Source organism: Panthera leo, chromosome F3, assembly GCF_018350215.1.
Source record: "Panthera leo isolate Ple1 chromosome F3, P.leo_Ple1_pat1.1, whole genome shotgun sequence".
NCBI lineage: Eukaryota > Metazoa > Chordata > Mammalia > Carnivora > Felidae > Panthera > Panthera leo.
In genome coordinates, this window is record NC_056696.1 from 25662153 (window position 1) to 25682510 (window position 20358).

The 20358-nt window shown below is 42.4% G+C and overlaps 1 protein-coding gene across 4 annotated transcripts in view; it reads right to left on the minus strand.

The window, feature by feature from the left end:
- NPL (N-acetylneuraminate pyruvate lyase) overlaps positions 1–20358 on the minus strand; it is a 38073-nt gene that overhangs the window by 2084 nt on the left and 15631 nt on the right. For 3 of the 4 annotated variants that reach the window (XM_042925284.1, XM_042925283.1, XM_042925285.1), the window contains 8 exons: positions 19382–19469; positions 15578–15635; positions 10341–10416; positions 8685–8777; positions 7832–7980; positions 7666–7712; positions 4972–5056; positions 1798–1837 (listed from right to left, as the gene is read on the minus strand). In XM_042925284.1, coding sequence (XP_042781218.1) covers positions 1798–1837; positions 4972–5056; positions 7666–7712; positions 7832–7980; positions 8685–8777; positions 10341–10416; positions 15578–15635; positions 19382–19469 — 636 coding nt within the window. The remainder of the gene's footprint in view (positions 1–1797; positions 1838–4971; positions 5057–7665; positions 7713–7831; positions 7981–8684; positions 8778–10340; positions 10417–15577; positions 15636–19381; positions 19470–20358) is intronic. The other variant, XM_042925287.1, reaches the window with a different exon arrangement.

Genomic DNA, 20358 nt, shown 5'->3' on the forward strand with positions numbered 1-20358 from the left:
CTACAAGTTTATTTATTTATTTATTTTAAGCATTTATTTTTTGAGAGTGCAAGTGGGGGAGGAGCAGAGAGAGGGGGACAGAATCTGAAGCAGGCTCTGCACATATAGCAGCAGCAAGCCCGATGTGGGGCTTGAACTCAGAAACCACGAGATCATGACCTGAGCTGAAGCGGATGCTCAACCAACTGAGTCACCCAGGTGCCCTGTAGACTACAAATTTATTAAGATAGTCTCTCCTTGACTAAATCACGAAAGCTCCAACCTGCCAAGGAAGTCTGAAACGATTTCTTTAAAGATGTGTTCTCTTAAATCATAAAAATTATCTTCAAGAGTCCACATTCAAAACGCAAATATTCTGGGGGCACCTGGGTGGCCCAGTCCATCAAGTGTTTGACTCGATTTCAGTTCAGGTCAGGATCTCACAGTTTGTGAGTTCAAGCCCCACAACGGGCTCTCTGCTAACGGCATGGAGCCTGCTTGGGATTCTCTCTTTCCCCTTCTCTCTCTCTCTCTCTCTCTCTCTCTCTCTCTCTTATGAAATAAATAAACTTAAAAAAAATGCAAATATTCTGGCAAGAGTATCAGCTAGTATGTTAGAGCTCTATGTGGCAGAAATGTTGCAGTGTCACTGCTAGACGATCTTATATGTACACAAGCACACTTTTAGCTCTAGTTTTAATAGTTTAATATTTATTTAAATGTACCTTAGGAACATACACACCTACCACACCAAACCCACAATTTTGTGAAAAGTATGGCTTAGGTAGGACAAGGGAATAATATAGTACTTGTGGCACATAAATAGGACAACAATCATGGAAGTGGAAGAGCGAATGGGAAACAGCGTCTTCAAAGGATTAAGAGAGCTAGTGGAGGACCTTGCAGGAATGAGGTGCTCCATATGATAGGTGCTTGGAGCTCGGGAGGAGTTGCCAGAAGACAAAAGGCTCTGAAAGGGAGGTGGGAGGTCTGCCAAGAACAAACCTAAAACCTTTCCTGGACTCGACCCAAGTTCTCAGAAAAGGCCAACCTCCTCAAGAGGTGGACTAAATGGTGGCATTTGTCACGGGGTAAGATTTAGGAGATTGTGAGGAGGTTTCTCTATGCAAATTTACTGTATTTCCCTCAAATTCTACTCTGTCCTATTATCCAAACCTCCATCATCTGAGCTTACTTATGTTAATAAACTCTCTTTACGTTGCAAATACTCTTGGGAGAGCTGCCAGTCATTCACAATTTAGTAAGGTCTGTGTTCAGACTGCCTTCCTCCACCAAGCCCTCGGGCTGAAATCTGTGTGGTAGAATTTTAATGAGCAAGGGCAGGATGGTGGGAGAAAAGGATAAAAAAAATGGTGTGCAGAGGCGGGGGAGGCAAACAAAGTGATAAAATGGAGGGTTGAGATTTGTGGAAGGGTGCCAAAGACCCTCCAAATAGGTTTACTTCACCATTTTATAGGGTTGGCCTTAAAGCTAGTATTGGAAATAAAACTCTGCTTGCAACGGAACAGGAAGAAGTGTCCTTGTTGGGGGAGCCTGGGTGGCTCAGCTGACTGAATGTCCGACTTCAGCATAGGTCACGATCCAACATTTGGTGGGTTCGAGCCCTACACTGGGTTTTGCACCAACAGCACAGAGCCTGCTTCAGATCCTCTCTCCCTTTCTCTCTGCCCCTCCCCTGCTCTCTCTCTCTCAAAAATAAACATCAAAAAAATTTTTTTTAAGGTGTCCTTGTTGAACCCTCACAGTGATGGTGTTCCATTTCCTTTACACTCATAGCAGGCAAAGCAGAAAACTTACCAAGTTTGAGCACAAAGTTGATAAATCTCTGAATGCAAAACTGGAAAGGAAAAAGAAAAACACAAATCTATAGTCAGTATTACTAAGCTGTGATAACAATTTAGAAATTTTGGAAGTCAAAGGACAGAAACCCCAAACTAAAAAGCCCACACACCCTAGTTGTCTGAAGGCCTGTCAGAGTGGAAAAAAACAGCCAAGTGAGGTTGGGGTTGAGATCCACCCAGGAGAAGGTAGGATCTTTTCACATACATAAGCTTTATTAAAAGGGCTCTTGCAGAAAAGAAGCGCCAAAGATAGAATTGTAGGCTAGAGCTAAGATGGGGGCAGGCACCCTTTATTCATCTAGCTTGCATAGCTAAACTATCAGCTATTGTGGCTGTTCTCAAACAGGGGTACACTAACCTCTGGGGCACTTTCTTTCCAAGATACCTAAGGGACACTTAGCCAAGGCTAAGATTTATGGGGATAAATAATTTCTAGATCCTCAACATCCATAAATGCTATTTTCTAAAACTGATGAGGGGAAGAATTCGCATGTAATACAGCTACAGGTTGTCCTTTTGTATTTCCTTTTCATAGTCCTTTTTCTCCCACTTTTGAAAAAAATAAAGACATACCTCCCATATCACTGCCTTGGGACACCTCTGGGAACCAAATAAAGGAGCAGATCAAAATACTGGTATGGGCACTGACAAAGTGACAAAGCGACTTCTCTAATTAATGGGTAACGAGTCCTCTAAAAAAAACCATAGGGCTTTCAACTTCTTGCTTTCAACATTATTTTCAATGTTGCTACCCAGGCTGTTAGCTGAAAATCACTAAAGCATTCTGTGATTTTTAACATGACTCAAAAACTGTTCAAAGAATTGAGTGACTTTGCTGTAACAAAATTTCTTCCATTCCTACAGGGTTTCGCAGCACTCATTTCTCTAAAAACCAAAACCAGAAATAATATCGATGCTGAAATTAAACTCATGCTAGCATTAAGTAATATTCATCCAAGAATTTGTGAACTAATTCATAAGAAAAAGACTCCATCCGTCTCATGAAGAGATGCCTTTTCAGTAACATTTTACTCTTACGTTGTTTTCATCAACTGTATACAGTCTAGTAACAGAAAATTCTGTGCAGAATGAAATTCTAACACCCAGAACCTTACAAACACGTATGTATTTATGTTCTTTTCTCCCTCTCACACAAACTGTAGCACATCACATTCATGACTCTATACCCTGCTGCTTTTTTACATTTAATATATCATGGAATATTTCCAGGCCTGTACATAGAAAACTATTTCACCCTTTTAAGGGCTGCATAGAATTCCATTGCGTAACTCAAACACAATGCATTTAACCATTTCCTTATGGGTGGATATTTGGGTTGTTTCCATCTTTTGGTATTATAAACAAGGTTGTACAGAACATCTCTGTACGTGTGTCATTTCACTTATGTAAATATAACAGATGGCATTTAAGTCCATTAGAATGAATAAATTCTGCCCTAACTTTTTGCTTCTTCACTTGATTGTATATTCCCTTAGAGCAGAGACCAGTATTAATGAAGTTATGCACTTGGCCCAGCCCTTGGCATATAAATAAATGAGTAAATGAGACCCACTCACACTAGCCTTCTATAAGGATAAAACAGAGAATGTGGTAAACTAAATTCCTTACCAATACTATTTTGAGTGGGACTAATGGGGGAAAAGAAAGAGATGGAAACCGGACCAGTCAATGAAAGAAACCACTAAATGGAAGGGCTCCTATCACAGCTGTTTTACTGTCTACTCCATCATATGGTTTCCCTGTCATTCAGCTTAGAACAGATTGGAATTTTCAGAAATAACTTTCACTGGGAAACTAAGGAAAAAGAAAATAACCATCGGTGCAAAAAAAAAAAAAAAAAAAAAAAAAAAAAAAGGCAAAGTCTGCACAATTCAGACAGACTTATCTTAATTTAAACCAAAGTCTTGTCAATGTTTGGTTTAGTTGGCAAAGCTTCCTAAGTCCCTACCCTGTTCTTGTTCTCAGCTTCACGTGATCTGAGGCTGAACAAAGGCAACTATTAAATCAGCTATTTAAACTTGAAATAGGAAGTAGATTTAGGATCGCTCAATGTTCAGGTCTAAAAGGTGGGGAATTAATCATTCCTGGCAACTGCTACCTCACATTCTCTCTGACTTGGAGCTCAGGTCACCCCCTCTCCCTCTAACCTCCAGGATGTTCTGCACTTCTGCTCTATAATCTCTAATTTCCCTAAAGGCAGCCTGTCTTGTTAAAAAAGATTCCTTATCTGAATCTTATTGGGACTGAGCACCTGCTCTGATCTTGCCTATGCCTTTCATTCAGCTTATTTTCTTGGGATACTCTACTCCGTCACTTTGATTATTATACTCTACTCAGTCACTTTGATTATTTACTATTTCGGAGGCCAAGTCCTTCTCTTGTGCCTACGCTCTTTCTTTCCATCCCATTCCACTTGTGTCGAGTACACATATTACCCAGCTGCGAGACTGGTTCTGCCCTTCAGGAGTCTCTTCATTCTCTGGACAGCTGGCCTGTCCTCCATGTGGCATTAACAGTGGCCACTATCCCCCCCAGGTCCTCCCTGTAAAGCATCGTCTCCTGCTGCTTTTCTCTTCCTAGTTCAAAGCCAGTGTCTCCTTTTAGATCACTCACTAGCCTCTTGTTTCTGCCTGGTGGATGCTTCCACCAGTTCTCAGCACACTGCAAGTGAAGGTGACTGACTGGCTCTGACTTCAGCTCAAGTCTTCCCATTTGGGGTTACCAGCTTCACAGCTTCTTCATAAACTCTGGAGACTTGGGTGTCAGGTCCTCAAGGGGACAGCATTTGGTCACATTTTTCCCAGAAATCACTGTTATTTCATACTCACAAAAATACTTTGAACATAGAGTAAAAGATCGTTTGTAGGAGGAACAGAGAGAGATCATTCCCGTACAGGGCCGGTCCTGATTAGCTTGCAGGGAACACAGACAATGGGGACAGGTTTGGTTTTAAACAAGAACAGGTAAGAAGCAGAAGGAAAATGAAGAGAGAGGCAGCTGGGCAATTTAACAAGGGCAGGTAAGGTAGGAGTGCTGATGAGAAAGAATAAGAATTATCCAGTGGAAAGAAAAGTGGCTGTGATTTATGTGAAGGGAAAATCAAGTTAACCTGATGGTTCAGGGCTGAAGAGAAGTCCTTTCGTTCAAAAGCCTCCAACATCTGGTTTGTCTTTTTTCCCAGGTAGTTATAGGTACTAGAAAGAAAACAGTATACACTGCAAGATCAATAACTCAGCGGGAGAGATTCTTCCAATCCCTTTGATGCTTAAAAGGGAAAAATATACCAGGCCTTCCAGAAGTGTATTTTTTGGCCCTAATCTATTAGAGATCAGGTGTCTTCAGTTCTGAGTTTTGTAGCAACACTAAGCAGTGCCAAGAGGAGGCACAGAACACCAAAGGGGATAAAGAAAAGGAAGAAAAATGGAAAATGATAAAGTTAGAAGAAAAGGGAAAAAAGCAAGAGATGGAGTTAGTGTATTTGGTAGGGAGTAAATGAGGCCAACACCTGCCTCAGGGCACATGTGCAGGCACAATGCTAGCCAAGAGCTGTGGATAAAATATAGCATCTGAGCTGAGGCCTTGAAGTCTTATGCTGAAGAACTGGGTGAATGGGGCAAATCCCAGCAGATTGTCTAAATTCTCTGCCCAGTTTATACGCTACCTGTAATATATACGCTTAATTCATGTATTATCTAGAAGCTAGTTTCTAATAATAATTTTAATAAAGATAATAATAAAACAGATCATTTACTGTCTATTGTGTTCCAGGTGCATGACATAAATCATGTCTAATCCTCTCAAAGCCCTGCAGGGTAAGCCTGGCTTCTGTTTCACTGTGAAAAAACTCCAGCTTAAAGAAGGCTACAGAGTTGTGGCAAAGGCTTTCACCACCTCACACCACCATCTATTACAATTCAGCAAACATAAAAGTGAGAATAAGACCTTTGATCTGATAGAGTGTAGGCTGGAAAAAAAAAAAGTCTCTAGCTACCAATAAAGACAAATATCTTAGACTAATCACTGAATTCTTAGAGAAATTGGCAAGGTAGATGTTTACAGAAATTCTTAACAAGGATGCTTCCCCAGTGTCGAGCGACTTCTCATAGAGTTAAGTCAGTATCAGAAAAATGTATTTATCTTGGTATATGAAGAACAGAATGTTGTTGGTACTTCATATATGTAGACCCTGGAATGAGCAGCAAGGGATTCCAAGAATGTGAAGTTCCACATTACCTTCTGGTCATAAAGTAAGGAAAAATAAAACATAATAGCTGAAATAAGTCACTTATAGATGTGGAACACTTCTAGGTCACGATATGTATGTGAACGTCAGAGGAGTTTCAGAATACTAAAATTCAAATCCCAGGGGTCTTAGGCATATTTGGTTAGAGAGAATGTGATTACAGTGAAGAAGAAATAAAGTCTAACCAAATGTACTTTGCCTCCAGATTATGTTGACAGAATTAAAAATGCCAAATGGGGGCCAAAAAAACAAAAGTCAAAAAAGTAAGAATTTACAGGGGAAAAAAAGTAAGAATTTCACAGCCAGCATATCCAGGCATTCAGGTCTCCTTGGCAGAAATGTCCCTGTAGTGACAATGGATATTTCCGGCCATCCTGACTTGGTGAATAAGCCATTAAATTATCCAACTTAATTATTCTTTTCTTTTAAATAAATTTTTAAGTAAGTTATTTATTTATTTATTTATTTGAGAGAGAGAGAGAGAGACAGACAGACATCGCAAGTGGGGTAGGGGCAGAGAGAGAGGGAGACAGAGAATCCTAAGCAGGATCTGCACTGTCAGCACAGAGCCTGTCATGGGGCTCAAACTCATAAAACCATGAGATCATGACCTGAGCTGAAATCAAGAGTCGGATGCTTAAACGACTGAGCCACCCAGGAGCTCCCAACTTAATTATTCTTCATCAAAGCCGCACTAACCAAGACATGTTATCAATATTACTTTGCTTCTCCCTACACTTTTCCTATAGGGAGGAAATGTCCTTTCAGTGAATACAAATTATTTCAATCAATCCCTTGTAGGCACTTTTCTAATAAATTAGGTTACCATGTGCAGTGGACATGCTAATCGAATTTCCTGCCTTCCCTAGCCTGTCTAAGTAGGCATCAGGCCACATAATTCTACTTTCTTGGCTGCAGGTGACTGGACTTCAGGCAAACTGAACAGGAGGTGCGATCTGGTGACACCCTGAGGTGCCATGCTTGGGCAGCCACGATTGGCCATGTGCACACGCTGACGCACAGCAAGCCCACGTGGAGAGCCAGAGGGGAAATAGAGGGGTGCGCAGAGAGACACAGGGGCGAGAGTCTCCAGAGGGCCACAGACAGGAGAGTGCTCTGCTGTGGCTGCTGAGAGATTTGCAGTTCTGGGTTCTCATCTTCTCTGAGGCCTGGCTGCACTTCCTCCTCTTGAGTTTTATGTAATTTTCCAGTAGTTTATACCTTATCTTTGTCTACATTAGCTCCTTTGAATGGGTTTCTGTTACTAGTAAGTAAATAATTTCTGATGGGTTCTGTGCATGCTCTTGGTTCTGGTGCCTCACCTCTGATTGCAGCAGAGGCTTGTAGGGACAATGATTGGGTTGCTAACAAACTGCTATGCCCTACTTAATTCCTTTGTACTGAAAGACTGGGGGAAAGAAAGGCAATTTGTATTAAAAACGGTGTTTGTGCAAGAAGTATAACGAATTAGGTGGTGACTACCTCTCCCTGGGGGACTTGACTACCTCTCCCTGGGGGACTTGACATTTATAACTGTTGGGAAAAATGCGTCATGCTTACCTGCCCACCGCTCCCGTCGCTCCCATCACCAGAGCACTCAGTAGTTGCTAGTCAAAAACAGACACAGAGTATTCGCTTTTATGAACAAGAGAAAGCAAGAGGCTGCTGCTCTATAGCTTTATAAATGGTTCCAGAGGGCAACTAACCTGACAAGTGAGCGACTTACCTCATCCACCCCAAAAAGGAAAGCAAACTGCCGCTCGCGATTCTGATCAACACATTGCCCGAAGTCTAAGAGATCTGTGTCACTGAACTTCAGCCCTTGGAAGGTGGGGATCTTCTCCTGAATCCCATCCAGCAATTCCTCAGCACGAACTGCTCAAAACAGTCAATGCCTCACTAATCTGCACACTCCAGAAGATGCCAAACCGCATCTTGTAGGTCCCCCTGCATCGGCACAGAGTGCCAGAACCTGTTCTCAGCTGGACGTCACACACCCTCACCTAGTAGTTCCTGTACACTTGTCAAATTACAGCCCCAAACCTTCTGTTCTTTGAAGACAACACGTGCATGTTTCCAAGGCGCAACTTCTACTTTTTTCTTTTAAGGAAGTAGAAAGGAATGAAATCTAAAAAATAAGCCCCTAAGAAATGTCATCTAATTGTAACGATCTCCTTGTTGGAGAAGCATAGTAACGACAAAAGAAAAGCCAGAAGAGAAGTGAGGAGGGCTCAGGGTACCTCAGTACCTACCGCACTGAGAATACGGTAGAGGACATGGTAGACACAGTCTTTCTCCTTGAGGGTCTTACAGGCTTGTGTCTTCTCATATAAGAAGCAGGGGTGTGTGTGATAGACACAACATATCTGCTAGAAGTGCCTACGTGTCAGCTCGTCTTTCACACTTAAAAACTTCCATTATAAGGAAGGGTCAACGATGGATAACACTGACTTATTGTGGATCAACTGGAACTGTCTGGTCAACAATATTATGCTTTGATGATGTGGGGTGGAGTTTTCTTAGTGAAACGGTAAGATATGGGATGGAGGGACAGAAACATTGAAAGAAGCCACACTTACTCTTTACCCCTGTCAAGGCAGGGATGTGATAGTAATAAAATGGCAATGCTGGGGCCGCAGCAGCCACCTCCTTTAGGAAATTAATCAAGACATCTGAAAGAAGAGCAGGAAAAGCCGTGGTGTGAACAAGCATATAAAACACTGGCTTTCCCTGCTAAAAAAAAAAACAACAAAAAAAAAGAACCATCTAATGAAATGCAACCATCCCTCTCAGCAGCTGAAAATTCTTGATCACTCTTACCATCCCTGAGATTGTTACGGCAATGTCATTGCAGCTTGTTCCATTCAAAGTTTTATTTTCCTTTCTGGAGAAAGGCCAAAATAAGATGATCACTTTCGTACCATACTAAAATACTATTAAAAAACTGGTGCAAACCCTCCCAGATATTAAGAGAAGATCATGAAATACTCTCATAAAAGCCAGAAGCCCATCAAGAAGACTTTTATGCTCTTTTCCCACAAGGGTTAAACGTGGTCAGGGAACAACAAGGAATCTGCATTAGGATCAGAATCATCAAGTTTTAACTGAGAAAATTCTACAACAAAGAGGTAAACAACATTTGCTTAAAGAGGGAAGTTATAAGAATAGAGGCATATCTCACAATAATTCAACCAGAGGCTGGTTCTTTCCCTGTTTGGGGAGAAATCCAGATATGGCAGAAGAGAACTCACTCTACTTTACTGAGAAGTTGCGATTTCCTACATCATCCACTGTGAGCTTCAACTGCAACATTACTACAGATGATAAATAAATCTAGCAGACTTGCTTGCACTTTGGCTAGTGGGAGAGATATTTAAAGAAAAATTTTTTTTAACATTTATTTATTTTTGAGAGAGAGAGAGAGAGAGAGAGAGAGAGAGCACAAGCAGGGGAGGGGCAGAGAGAGGGAGACAGAATCTGAAGCAGGCTCCAGGCTCTGAGCTGTCAGCACAGAGCCCAAGTGGGGGCTCCAACTCACCAACTGCGAGATCATGACCTGAGCCTAAGTCGGATGCTTAACCGACTGAGCCACCCAGGCTTCCCTAGCTGTGTATTTATTAATCATGCATTCAATCATGGATTGTCTGTTCTCAATCTTTTCAAAATTTGCATTTCTTTGTTTGTTAATCAGGAGGATTAAAAAGACTCAGTATACTTGGAAACCACAAGTAGTTTCCATAGAGAAAGCAGAGAAGGAGAAAGCAATTAACTTGTTATTTTGGGAGACAATGGATGTTTCTGTGAAATCTCCCTCAAATTCATTACTCATTCAATCTTGAATAGAACGTGTATTCTCAAGATGCCCATCACTTATATTCCTCTGTTTTGAGAAAACCGGTCCCATGTTTTGCCATGTTACTCTGACACTGCAAAACCGGCAGGACTAGGAGTGAACGAACACCTGACTCAAACAGGCACCTATAGGCTGACCCGGGGCTTGGTGGATGATGACCCAATCAGATTGTTTGGCAAAGGAGTTGAAGCCCTTCTCAAAGGAGTATTTTCTCACATGGATCCAGGGAGGCCAAATATCCTGGACCACTGCTGTGTACTACTGCAACTGCACACTGTCAGTCCATAAAACTTTACTTTCACGAGTTCAGTGTAACCATTTTGAATGAAGGCAAAAAGAAGCGGCCCGTGTGAGGCACCATGTGTTTGGACCGTCTACTTACCTTTGTTCCATGGCTTGAGAAAGAAAGGCGCAATGACAGCGATGCCATCGGCTCCTATTTCTGCTGCATGTCGGGCCTTTAAAAGAAGAAATAAGACCATTGTGGGTCTAGGCACAATTCTGATATGTGGGTGTGGGGGTTTCCCCACATCAGCAAGCAATTCTCTGATACCAGCTGTGTGTCCCACAATTCTACTCAACTCTGATGCTATCTACCTGGAGACAGAATCAGATTCCACAGGTTAAGGGCTCAGTCCTATAAGACTACTCCACCTCCTCCAACTTTAGATGCCAGTCAGAAGCCCAGGTTGTCACCTGTGTTTCTGGCTCACTGGCTACAGGCTGGGGGTTCCAATGATTCCCTCCTTGGGTTGATTAATCTGCTAGAGCAGCTCACAGAACTCAGAGAAACTATTTATTCACTAGATCACCAGTTTATTGTAAGAGTATATTACTCAGGAACAGCCAGGTGGAAGAGATGCATAGCATCAGGGACAGAGACAGGGCTTATGGTTTCCACATCTTCTCCCAGCACCGGGGCACCACTCTCCCCAGATTGCCACACGTTCACCAACATGGAAGCTCTCTGAAACCTGCCTTTTTGGGTTTTAATAGAGGCTTCCCCGTAGAGGCACCATTCATTAAATCACTGACCTCTGGTGACTGATTCAACCTCCAGTTCTTCCTCCCTCTCCAGGGGTGGAGGTTGAGTAGGACTGAAAGTTCCAACCCTCTAATCATGTGGTTGGTTCTCCTGGCAACCAGCCCTCATCCTTAGTTGCATTCTTTTTAATTTTTTAAATGTTTACTTGTTTTTGAGAGAGAGAGAGAGAGAGAGAGAGAGAGAGAGAGAGAGAGAGGCAGAGAGAGAGGGAGACACAGAATCTGAAGCAGGCTCCAGGCTCTGAGCTGTCAGCACAGAGCCTGATGTGGGGTCGAACTCACAGAGCATGAGATCATGACCTGAGCCAAAGTTGGACGCTTAACCCACAGAGCCACCCAGGCGCCCCTCGATTAAGTTGCATTCTAAAAGCCACCTCATTCACATAACCAGAGACACCTTTATTGCTCTCATCACAGAGAATTCCAAGAGTGTTAGGAACTCTGTGCCAGAAGCTGAGCAAAGACCAAATACATATTTATTATAAATTACAATATCACTTGGAATAAGTGACTTATTATATGCACCTTCAGTTAGATGAGAGTAGCAACAAACTACTGACAGTAGCACTTGAAGTGATGCAACTGATGCACCACTAGAGAACAGAAAATAAGCCAAATTTAATGATAAATGTCATTACCAGGAAAATCCCAAATTGCAAAGTAGAGACCGCTGTTGGAGGTGGCCTGTGCATTTAATCTGATTCTTCTTCAGACTCTGTCAGTACAAAAAAACCTTGCTAAAGAAGACATGAGTGGTTCATTAAAGAGAAACTTGCAGGTGTAATTTCTCTTCTAGTGTTCAGCCCATTGGATCCATTGGATGACGCTATCTTTCCTGTCCAGTGCTTTAATAGTCACATTTTAAAATTTATTCTAAATTTATTTAAAAATTTTAATTTATGGATTGGGAATGAAGTTGAGGATGGTTGAGAAGAATATGCACATAAAGGAAGATACACTGTACCACTATTCTGAGGTTTTCTCAGATTTCTCCAGGAAAAATAACATTTCCTTCTGCTGGGCCCTCAAACATCCTTATCTATTTCAAGTAGAGTACCTAAAGTCTACTACATGGCAAGAGAGTTGTGTACAGTGACTGTTTTCAAATAGAATGAGTTTCCTGAGGGCAGGGGTCAGATTTTACTCTTGTGTACAGTTAGTTAATCATGGTGCTGAGCACATAGCAGGGACTTGCGGATTGCTTCAGAACATGTCCCACTACCTAAAATGGAAACACGCTTCCCTTTGAGACTTTAATATCTATACCTAATAGATGTGATTAGCTTTCTGCAGAAGTAGGAGAGCCAAAAAGAAGAACGGGATATAGTCCAAAGACCAATTGTGACATTGGGTGTAATTTCATTAACATGGGGTTGGAATGTAATGTATTTGAATAATTTGTTTTAGCACTCTGTTTAGGGCAAGAAGTAGAAGGGTAACCTTAGCTGCAAATAAGGAAAAAGGAAACAGCTAAAGACAGTTGATGGCAGTGCCCATTCAAACCCCATCCAATGGAGTTATGGCTAAGCAGATACAAAATTATCATCTCATTGGTAAGATTATCCCCATAGTAGGGGATTATCCCTATAGCAGGGGATTATCCCTATAGCAGGGGATTATTTCTATACTAAGATTATACTCTTCTAGTGGTTAGCCCAATAGAGGACAGTTTTCATGTCATGACATGACAATACTTTAAAATTTGTATCACACATAGGGAAAGAAAGCAATTGAAAAGAGATGGGGAAAAAAAAGGTTTCCTACATGATACTACCTAAACTGAAAGACCTATCAAGAATAAGAAGGATAAATCAAGTCTCCAACTTCTGATTTTAGGCTTATTAAGCAACCAACTAGCAATATGTCTTCCTGTGTGGCTTGCCTAAGAGTGTTGAACTGCAATTTTGCAAATATGTATAATGCATTCCATTTCTAAATTCAGTAATAGGAAAAACAAAACGCATCAAGAAGATGTTGAGGCCAGGTCAAGTCATTGGAATCTTTGGAATTAGAATATATAAATTCTGAAAACATGGTTAATTTAGCAGTGGTCCAGGTACTAGGCCTTCTGGTAAACACTGCAACATTGTTGAGCTTTCTTTTTTTACCCAATTCACAAAGTCCTGGAACCACCAAGTCATGTACTTTTCTGCCAGCAACTTTGACTCCTACTCCTACCCTTTGCTCCATCTAATCTGCTAATCTTCAAACCCAGAGCAATGCAATTGTTTGTGTTCTTGAACCTATGTTCTGGTTGAAGACTGTACCTAGGAAGAAATTTCCATAACCTAGTTGAATGGTGGTATGAGAAATTTATGACTCAGCTTCAGTTGGTTTTCAGCACCACTGGGCAATCCTTTTTAAAAATTTGACTAATTAGGGGTACCTGGCTGGCTCAGTCAGAAGAGCATGTGACTGACTCCTAATCTCAGGGTTTTGAGTTCAAGTCTGCCAAATGTGGGGCATATAAGTTACTTAAAAAAAATTTTTTTTTGTGACAAAATCACATAAAATTTACCACTTTAATCATTTTTAAGTGTACAGTTCAGCAGTTATGAAACATATCTCTACAACTTTTCTTTTAATTTTATTAATTTAAAAAATTTTTAAAAATATTTTATTAATTTTTGAGACAGAGATACAGAGTATGAGCAGGGGAGGGGCAGAGAGAGAGGGAGACACAGAGTCCCAAGCAGGCTCCAGGCTCTGAGCTGTCAGCACAGAACCTGACGCTGGGCTCAAACCCGTGAACCTTGAGATCATGACCTAAGCTGAAGTGGGACGCTCAAAGGACTAAGCCACCCAGGCGCCCCTCTACAACTTTTCATCTTCCAGATCTGAAACTCTATACCCATTAAACAATTCTTCTTTTTCTCTCCCTCTAGCCCCTGATATCCACCATTCTACTTTGTTTTTATGAATTTGACTACTTTAGATACCTCATTTAAGAAGAATCATATAGTATTTGTTTTCTAGTGACTGGCTTATTTAACATAATGTCCTCAAGGAGGTTCACCTACATTACAGCATGTGACAGGATAGATTTCCTTCCTTTTTAAGGTTGAATAATATTCCACTGTATTGTTAAAAAGAAAATCACAGGACCCAGATGGAGTCACTTATGTTAAGGCCCCACATCAGCAAACCAAGACTTAATACATAACCTGACTGCAGTTTCAATCTTCCCAGGAATGTAACCTTTAAACTGTCAACATGGAACTTCCTGGTCAGCATGAGGAAATTTATTGCCAGACCCCTTCCATTCCCCTTAGGAGGATGACCTTGCTTAAAACAATGTGTTCTTTGCTAATAATTTTCTTTTCTTCACTCCCTCTCTGTCTTTAAAAACCTTTCCTTTTCCAGGCTTCAAAAAACTTCCTTCTTTTTTTTTTTAAACTGTACTTATTTTGAGAGAGTGAGAGCATGCATGCACGTGGGAGAGTGGGGGAGGGGCAGAGAGAGAGAGAAGGAGAGACAAAGAATCCCAAACAGGCTCCACAGTGTCAGCACAGAGCCTGACGTGGGGCTCGATCTCATGAACCACGACATGATCTGAGCCAAAATCAAGAGTCAGATGCTTAACCAACTGAGCCACCCAGGCCCCCCAGAGCTCCCTTCTATTTGCTAGATTGGATGCTGCTGGATTCATGAATCACTCAAAGCCAACTGGATCTTTTAAATTACTCAGCTGCCTTTTTGTCCTTTAATAGTATGTCTATACCACATTTTATCTATTTATCCACTGATGGGCATTTGGGCTGCTTCTGCCTCTTTACATTATAGATAATGCTGATTCGAACATGGGTGGGACAGTCTTCCTGTGTTTCAGTTCTCTCTCCCATTCTCTGAGGCGGTAACTGCTCTTTACACCTGAACCCCATCTACCATCTCCTTCATGCCCAGCAGATGGCTTTGCTCTTTGCTTCCGAGGAAAAGCTGAGGTTCGCTCAAGTTCTCCTGACTCGCAAACTTAGCTCCATCTATACCCACCCTGACTTCTGCTACAGGAGTTATCACCTCGGGCTACTCTCATCATGGCTCTCTGCCTGCTTCTGGATGGTGAGCTCTCTGAGGTCCCTCATCTCATACTCCCCATGACAGCGTCCAATATACAGCAAAAACTGTATTGAGTTTAACCTCAGCATAAAAAAGGAGCCCCTTCCCTTATGTGGAATCTAAAAAACAAAAGAAATGAATAAACAAAAAAATAGAGAGATATACAATAATACGTAAATGAAGAGAACCAACTGGTAGTTGCCAGAGGAGAGGGTAGTGGGGGGACGGGCAAAATAGATGAAGAGGATTAAGGGATACAAACTTCCAATTGTAAAACAAGTCACAGAGATGAAAAGCACAGCATAGGGAATATAGACAATAATACTGTAATAACCATGTATGATGACAGCTGGTGACCACACTTACCCTGGTGAACACGGACAAATGCATACAATTATCAGCTCACTATATGAATTTCACTGAAATTAATATAACATTGTACATGTCAACTGTACTCCAGTAATAAGAGAAAAAGGAGGACCCTAGAGTGGTCTCTCCCAGATAGACCTCCATACATACCAGTTCTTGTGACTCCTTCAAGCTCAGTGCTCCTACGTGAATTACTACCTGATCAAGCCTGCAAAGGAGAAAACATGCTGCATCACTTGGGAGTTTAGAGTAACACAGAAGGGCTGCACTATCCTGCTTTGTGCTGTCTCACTAATCCTGGAAGTCGGCTAATGCCTCACTAATCTCAATCTCAAAACCATTAAATTCTATAGTGGTCTATTTAAAACTAATCTAATAAAGGATTAAAAAAAAAGAATGTCCAGGAAATAAAATTTAAGGTCCAACCAAGCAGAATTTTGAAACCAATAACCGATTAATCGATATTTTTTTAAAACATAATTTATTGTCAAATTGGTTACCATACAACACCCAGTGCTCATCCCAACAAGTGCCCTCCTCCCTGCCCATCATCCTCTTTCCCCTCTCCCCCACCCCTATCTACCCTTAGTTTGTTCTCAGTCCTTAAGAGTCTATTATGGTTTGCCTCCCTCACTCTCTGTAACTTTTTTTCCCCCTTCGCCTCTCCCATGGTCTTCTGTTAAGTTTCTCAAGATCCACGTATGAGTGAAAATATATGGTTATCTTTCTCTCCCTGGCTTATTTCACTTAGCATAATGCCTTCCAGTTCCATTCACATTGCTGCAAATGGCCAGATTTCATTCTTTCTCATTGCCAAGTAGTATTCCATTGTATATATAAACCATGTCTTCTTTATCCATTTGTCAGTAGATGGACATTTAGGCTCTTTCCATAATTTGGCTATTGTTGAAAGTGTTGCTATAAACATTGGGGTACGTGTGCCCCTATGCATCAGCACTCCTGCATCCTTTGGGTAGATTCCGAGCAGCAGGGCTATTGCTGGGTCATAGGGTAGTTCTATTTTTAATTTTTTGAGGAACCTCCACACTGTTTTCCAGAGAGGCTACACCAGTTGCACTCCCACCAGCAGTGCAAGAGGGTTCCCATTTCTCCACATCATCGCCAGCGTCTATAGTCTCCTGATTTGTTCATTTTAGCCACTCTGACCAGCGCGATTGATACTTGAATACTATCTTTGATGAAGCGCTGTTTTAGATGGTGTATTTGATGGTGATAGGTGCCTGGAGATAGGTGTAAAATTGAGACATTTTTTGGTTGGAGATAAAAATAAAGAGGTTCTTCAAAGAGTACAGCCAGGAACCAGCCATATGAGAAATGAATTCACTGCATAAAGCTTTTCCCTGTCTTGTAAGTCCTCAGAATTTGGCCTCTTATAAGAGAGGTTTCCTCTGAGACCCCAATATTCATCTTCGGAGGTGCTCCATGTGACCCCGTGGGCGGAGGCCACAGTGAGACGGGTGTTCTCAGGGAGGGTTAATAAAATTCAGCTGTGAGGCCAGTCATCCCAGTGACTCTTCTGAGGGGCCCCTGAATGACTCATGTGCCATCCTCAGGGGATGGAGACACCACATTCTTGTTTAGGCCCGATCAGTGAGTCCTCAGCGATTCTTGACTTGTTAGGTCTCAGGTGAAATGGGCCTCACTAAAGAGGTGATGTGATCAGGTTTGCATTTTTATAGGAAAAGCCCTCGAAAAGAAGGGAAGGCTGACTGATGTGCTCTACTCTTACCAGTAGCTTGTCCGCATGACCTCCTCAAACCTTTCACACCCCTTCTCCTGGCCTAGGTTAAAACAAGTCACACATTCCTTCCTCCCTTCTATCCTGCTGTTAGTTGCTGCTAGAAAAAACCACCCTGTGGCTTTGATACCAACTCGTTATTTCCCAATTCAGGAGAACGAGGCTCCAGAAAGCCTTCTGGTCATCACAACGGACTTCCCTTCCAATTCCCTGCAATGGCTACTTCAAATCTGGACTACTCTCAAGCTCTATATTCCAGCCCAACTCCTTGTTCCTGGCAGATGTCTTCACTTCCAATACACCAGAAATAAAGACGTTTCATACACAGACTGCCCCCCTTCTCCTTCTCTGTGCCTCTACACTTAGTTACCTCCCCATCTATGCTTTCCTCCTAGCTTCGTGGCTGTCCTCTAACATTATCTACTTTTGGTTTTATTTCAAGCCCCGCGTGCCCCCAGACCTTCCTATCAAAGGTAGCAGCTGTCTTTGTTAATCTTTTCTCCCATAACGGTGTCTTTTCGGCAGAGAAACATGCTCAGAACTACCCTGCTTTATAACTAATTACCCTTCTTTTAATCTTGCTTCTTCCTCCCTAAGATACTACTCCATCTCTTCTTCCCTTCACCAGAAAACGTTTGGAGAATGGGCTGCACTCATGGCCCCCACCTCTGCACACCTGCTGCCTTCTACAGCTCACTGCGGTCTGCTTCTGTTTCAACAACCCCACTGGCTCTGCTCTGAGGTCATTGGTCACAGTCACTGCAAACCAAGCGGTCTTCTCAGCCCTCCATCTACTGACTTTCACAACATCCAATATTTATAACAAATGTGATAACACAGCATCTACTGCCAAGAATTACAATGAATTCCTATGTAACACTCGGTACTGTGTGCCAGCCACCATCTCAATCCTCGCCACCACCTTAGAAGACATGTACTTTTATTCCTATTCTATAGGTGAAACACAGGGCGGTTAAAGGACTTGAGTTCAGAAGGCTAGTAAGAGACAGAACCAGGACCCAAACTCAGGCAGTCTGGCTGCACAGTCCCCACTCCTAATAATTGCGCTACATTGGCGTGCTCTGAAACTATTCTTCCTTAAGTGGCGGGATTCACCCCTGACCTCTCTCCTGCCCTTCTGAGGGCTTTCTGTCTTTGTCCCCTTCACTTTCTCCCCATTTCTGGTGCTTTTCTTAATATTGATCTTTAACTTTCCTCTTTTTTGTGTCCATGGTCTTTAATCTGTTTGGGCTTGCTGGAATTTGGGCCCAAATCTGACTGGAAATGAGCTGAAAGGTGATGGGTCAACAGGAAACGTGTATGCAGACACGCATTCAGACTTGGCGTGTAGCATCAGAGTACTCAAGGTGTTCTGAAGTCACTTAAGGATCCCCAAGGAGGTCATGGGCTTCACTCTGAAAACCTCTGCTCCAGGGTCACTTGGGACTTACCTCCAGTCTTTGCCACCACCTAAGGCAACATCAACCATTGCCTTCTTTGACCCCTGCTTATGCTGGTTATCACAAGGATCAGTGTTAAATTTCGTGATTGGACATCTCCATTGGATGACAAGCAACCTGAAGGCAGGGACTCTGTTTCATCTCCCCAGTGCCAGCACAGTGCATCACACATGACAAATAAAGCTTGGTTAACTGAGTGTGCTTACTGAATGGATCCTGTCCTATTTGCTTACCATGGCATGAATGGAGCATTAGAACAAAAATATATCATTACACTGAAGTTTAGAAAATGTAGAAAGTTCCCTAAGACTACAAAAGGAAGCACCACAGAGAACATGCTGAGTCGCGTGCACAGAGAAGATGTAGGGAAGCCAGGACTGATATAAGCATCAGGCACCCATCCTGAGAGGAGTTGTTCAGAAGAGCCAGGGGACAGCAGAGTCTGTCACCAGCCCCACTCCCTCTTATCCCCTCAGTCCAAGGACAGGTAACCCTTATAGACAGTAAGGGGCAGCTTCCAGATGTATCCTCTGGGAGACAGGTGGGCCTTGCAGTCTGCCTGCTTCCACCTAGAAAGGAGGGGCACTCCTCTGCCTCAGTGCCTCGCTGAAGTGCCCGGATCCCCATGCCTCAAGCCTGACCTCTGACCAGAGGTGGGAGACTGTGTCATCAGAAAAGAGCAGTACTCCACACAGCTCTCTGCAAGAGACCCTTTATCCTGGTGACACCACTCACTTGTTCCGCCCTTTTGTCATCCATTCCTCTGCGACCTGGCGTCGCTCTGAGACGCTCAGGGACAGGCCTTCTCCCGTTGTGCCATTCACTGTTCCAAACAGAGAGTCAGTCAGTGGGGCCAACCAATTCCTTTTGCTCCTCCAACAGCAACACTGGAAACGCAGGGTCAGAACTCCCTGCTTACGAGGGAGGGACATGGGGAAAGATCAGAGGATGGAATCTGGCAGGGGGAATGCTATGTTTCCATTTTTATCTAAGACTCTGTCTTTTTTCTATCTTCACCTTGGCCAAAGCAGCGGGAAGGCTAATTTATGACTTGTAATTACAAATCTGTTCTTGCTATCAGGAACAGATAGCAAGTATTTGAATGGAGACTGTCCTCATTTTAGGCAAATTTTGGGCAAAACCACCCAGTTCTATTATTTGGGCTTGAATGGCAGGAAGATCAACACCATCCAGAGCTGGGATGTCAAGGGCATCACACATGGGAGTTACTTATGAGGGTAGTGGTGCATACTGCGTATCTAAAACGACCTCAGTCTACAGTTTAACATGATGGCAGCACTCTAGGGAAATTTTTAAATGGTAATTCATAATTAAACACCAAGGATATTAATATTTCTTGAATAAGCACTCTTACATATTCACTTATTCTCACAGTAACCCTGCAAAGTACAAATGATTTTTCTCATTTACAGATGAAAAAATGAGGCTCTGAATCACTAAGTAATCTAAGTTTGAATCCAGATCTGTGTGTTTCCAAAACTTGCCCTGCTAATACAATAATCTCTTAATGGACCACAGAAAGTATGCAAACAGCACTAGGATACATTACAGGAGCCTAAGGCATATGGCAGCACTTCGGATCACCAAACACTGAGCACTCAGGTGGGGTAGAGAAGGGGAGTGAGAGTAGGAAAGAGTGTTTTTCCTACTCCTTTGGGGTCTTAAGAAATTTCAAACATGCTCTACTAGTA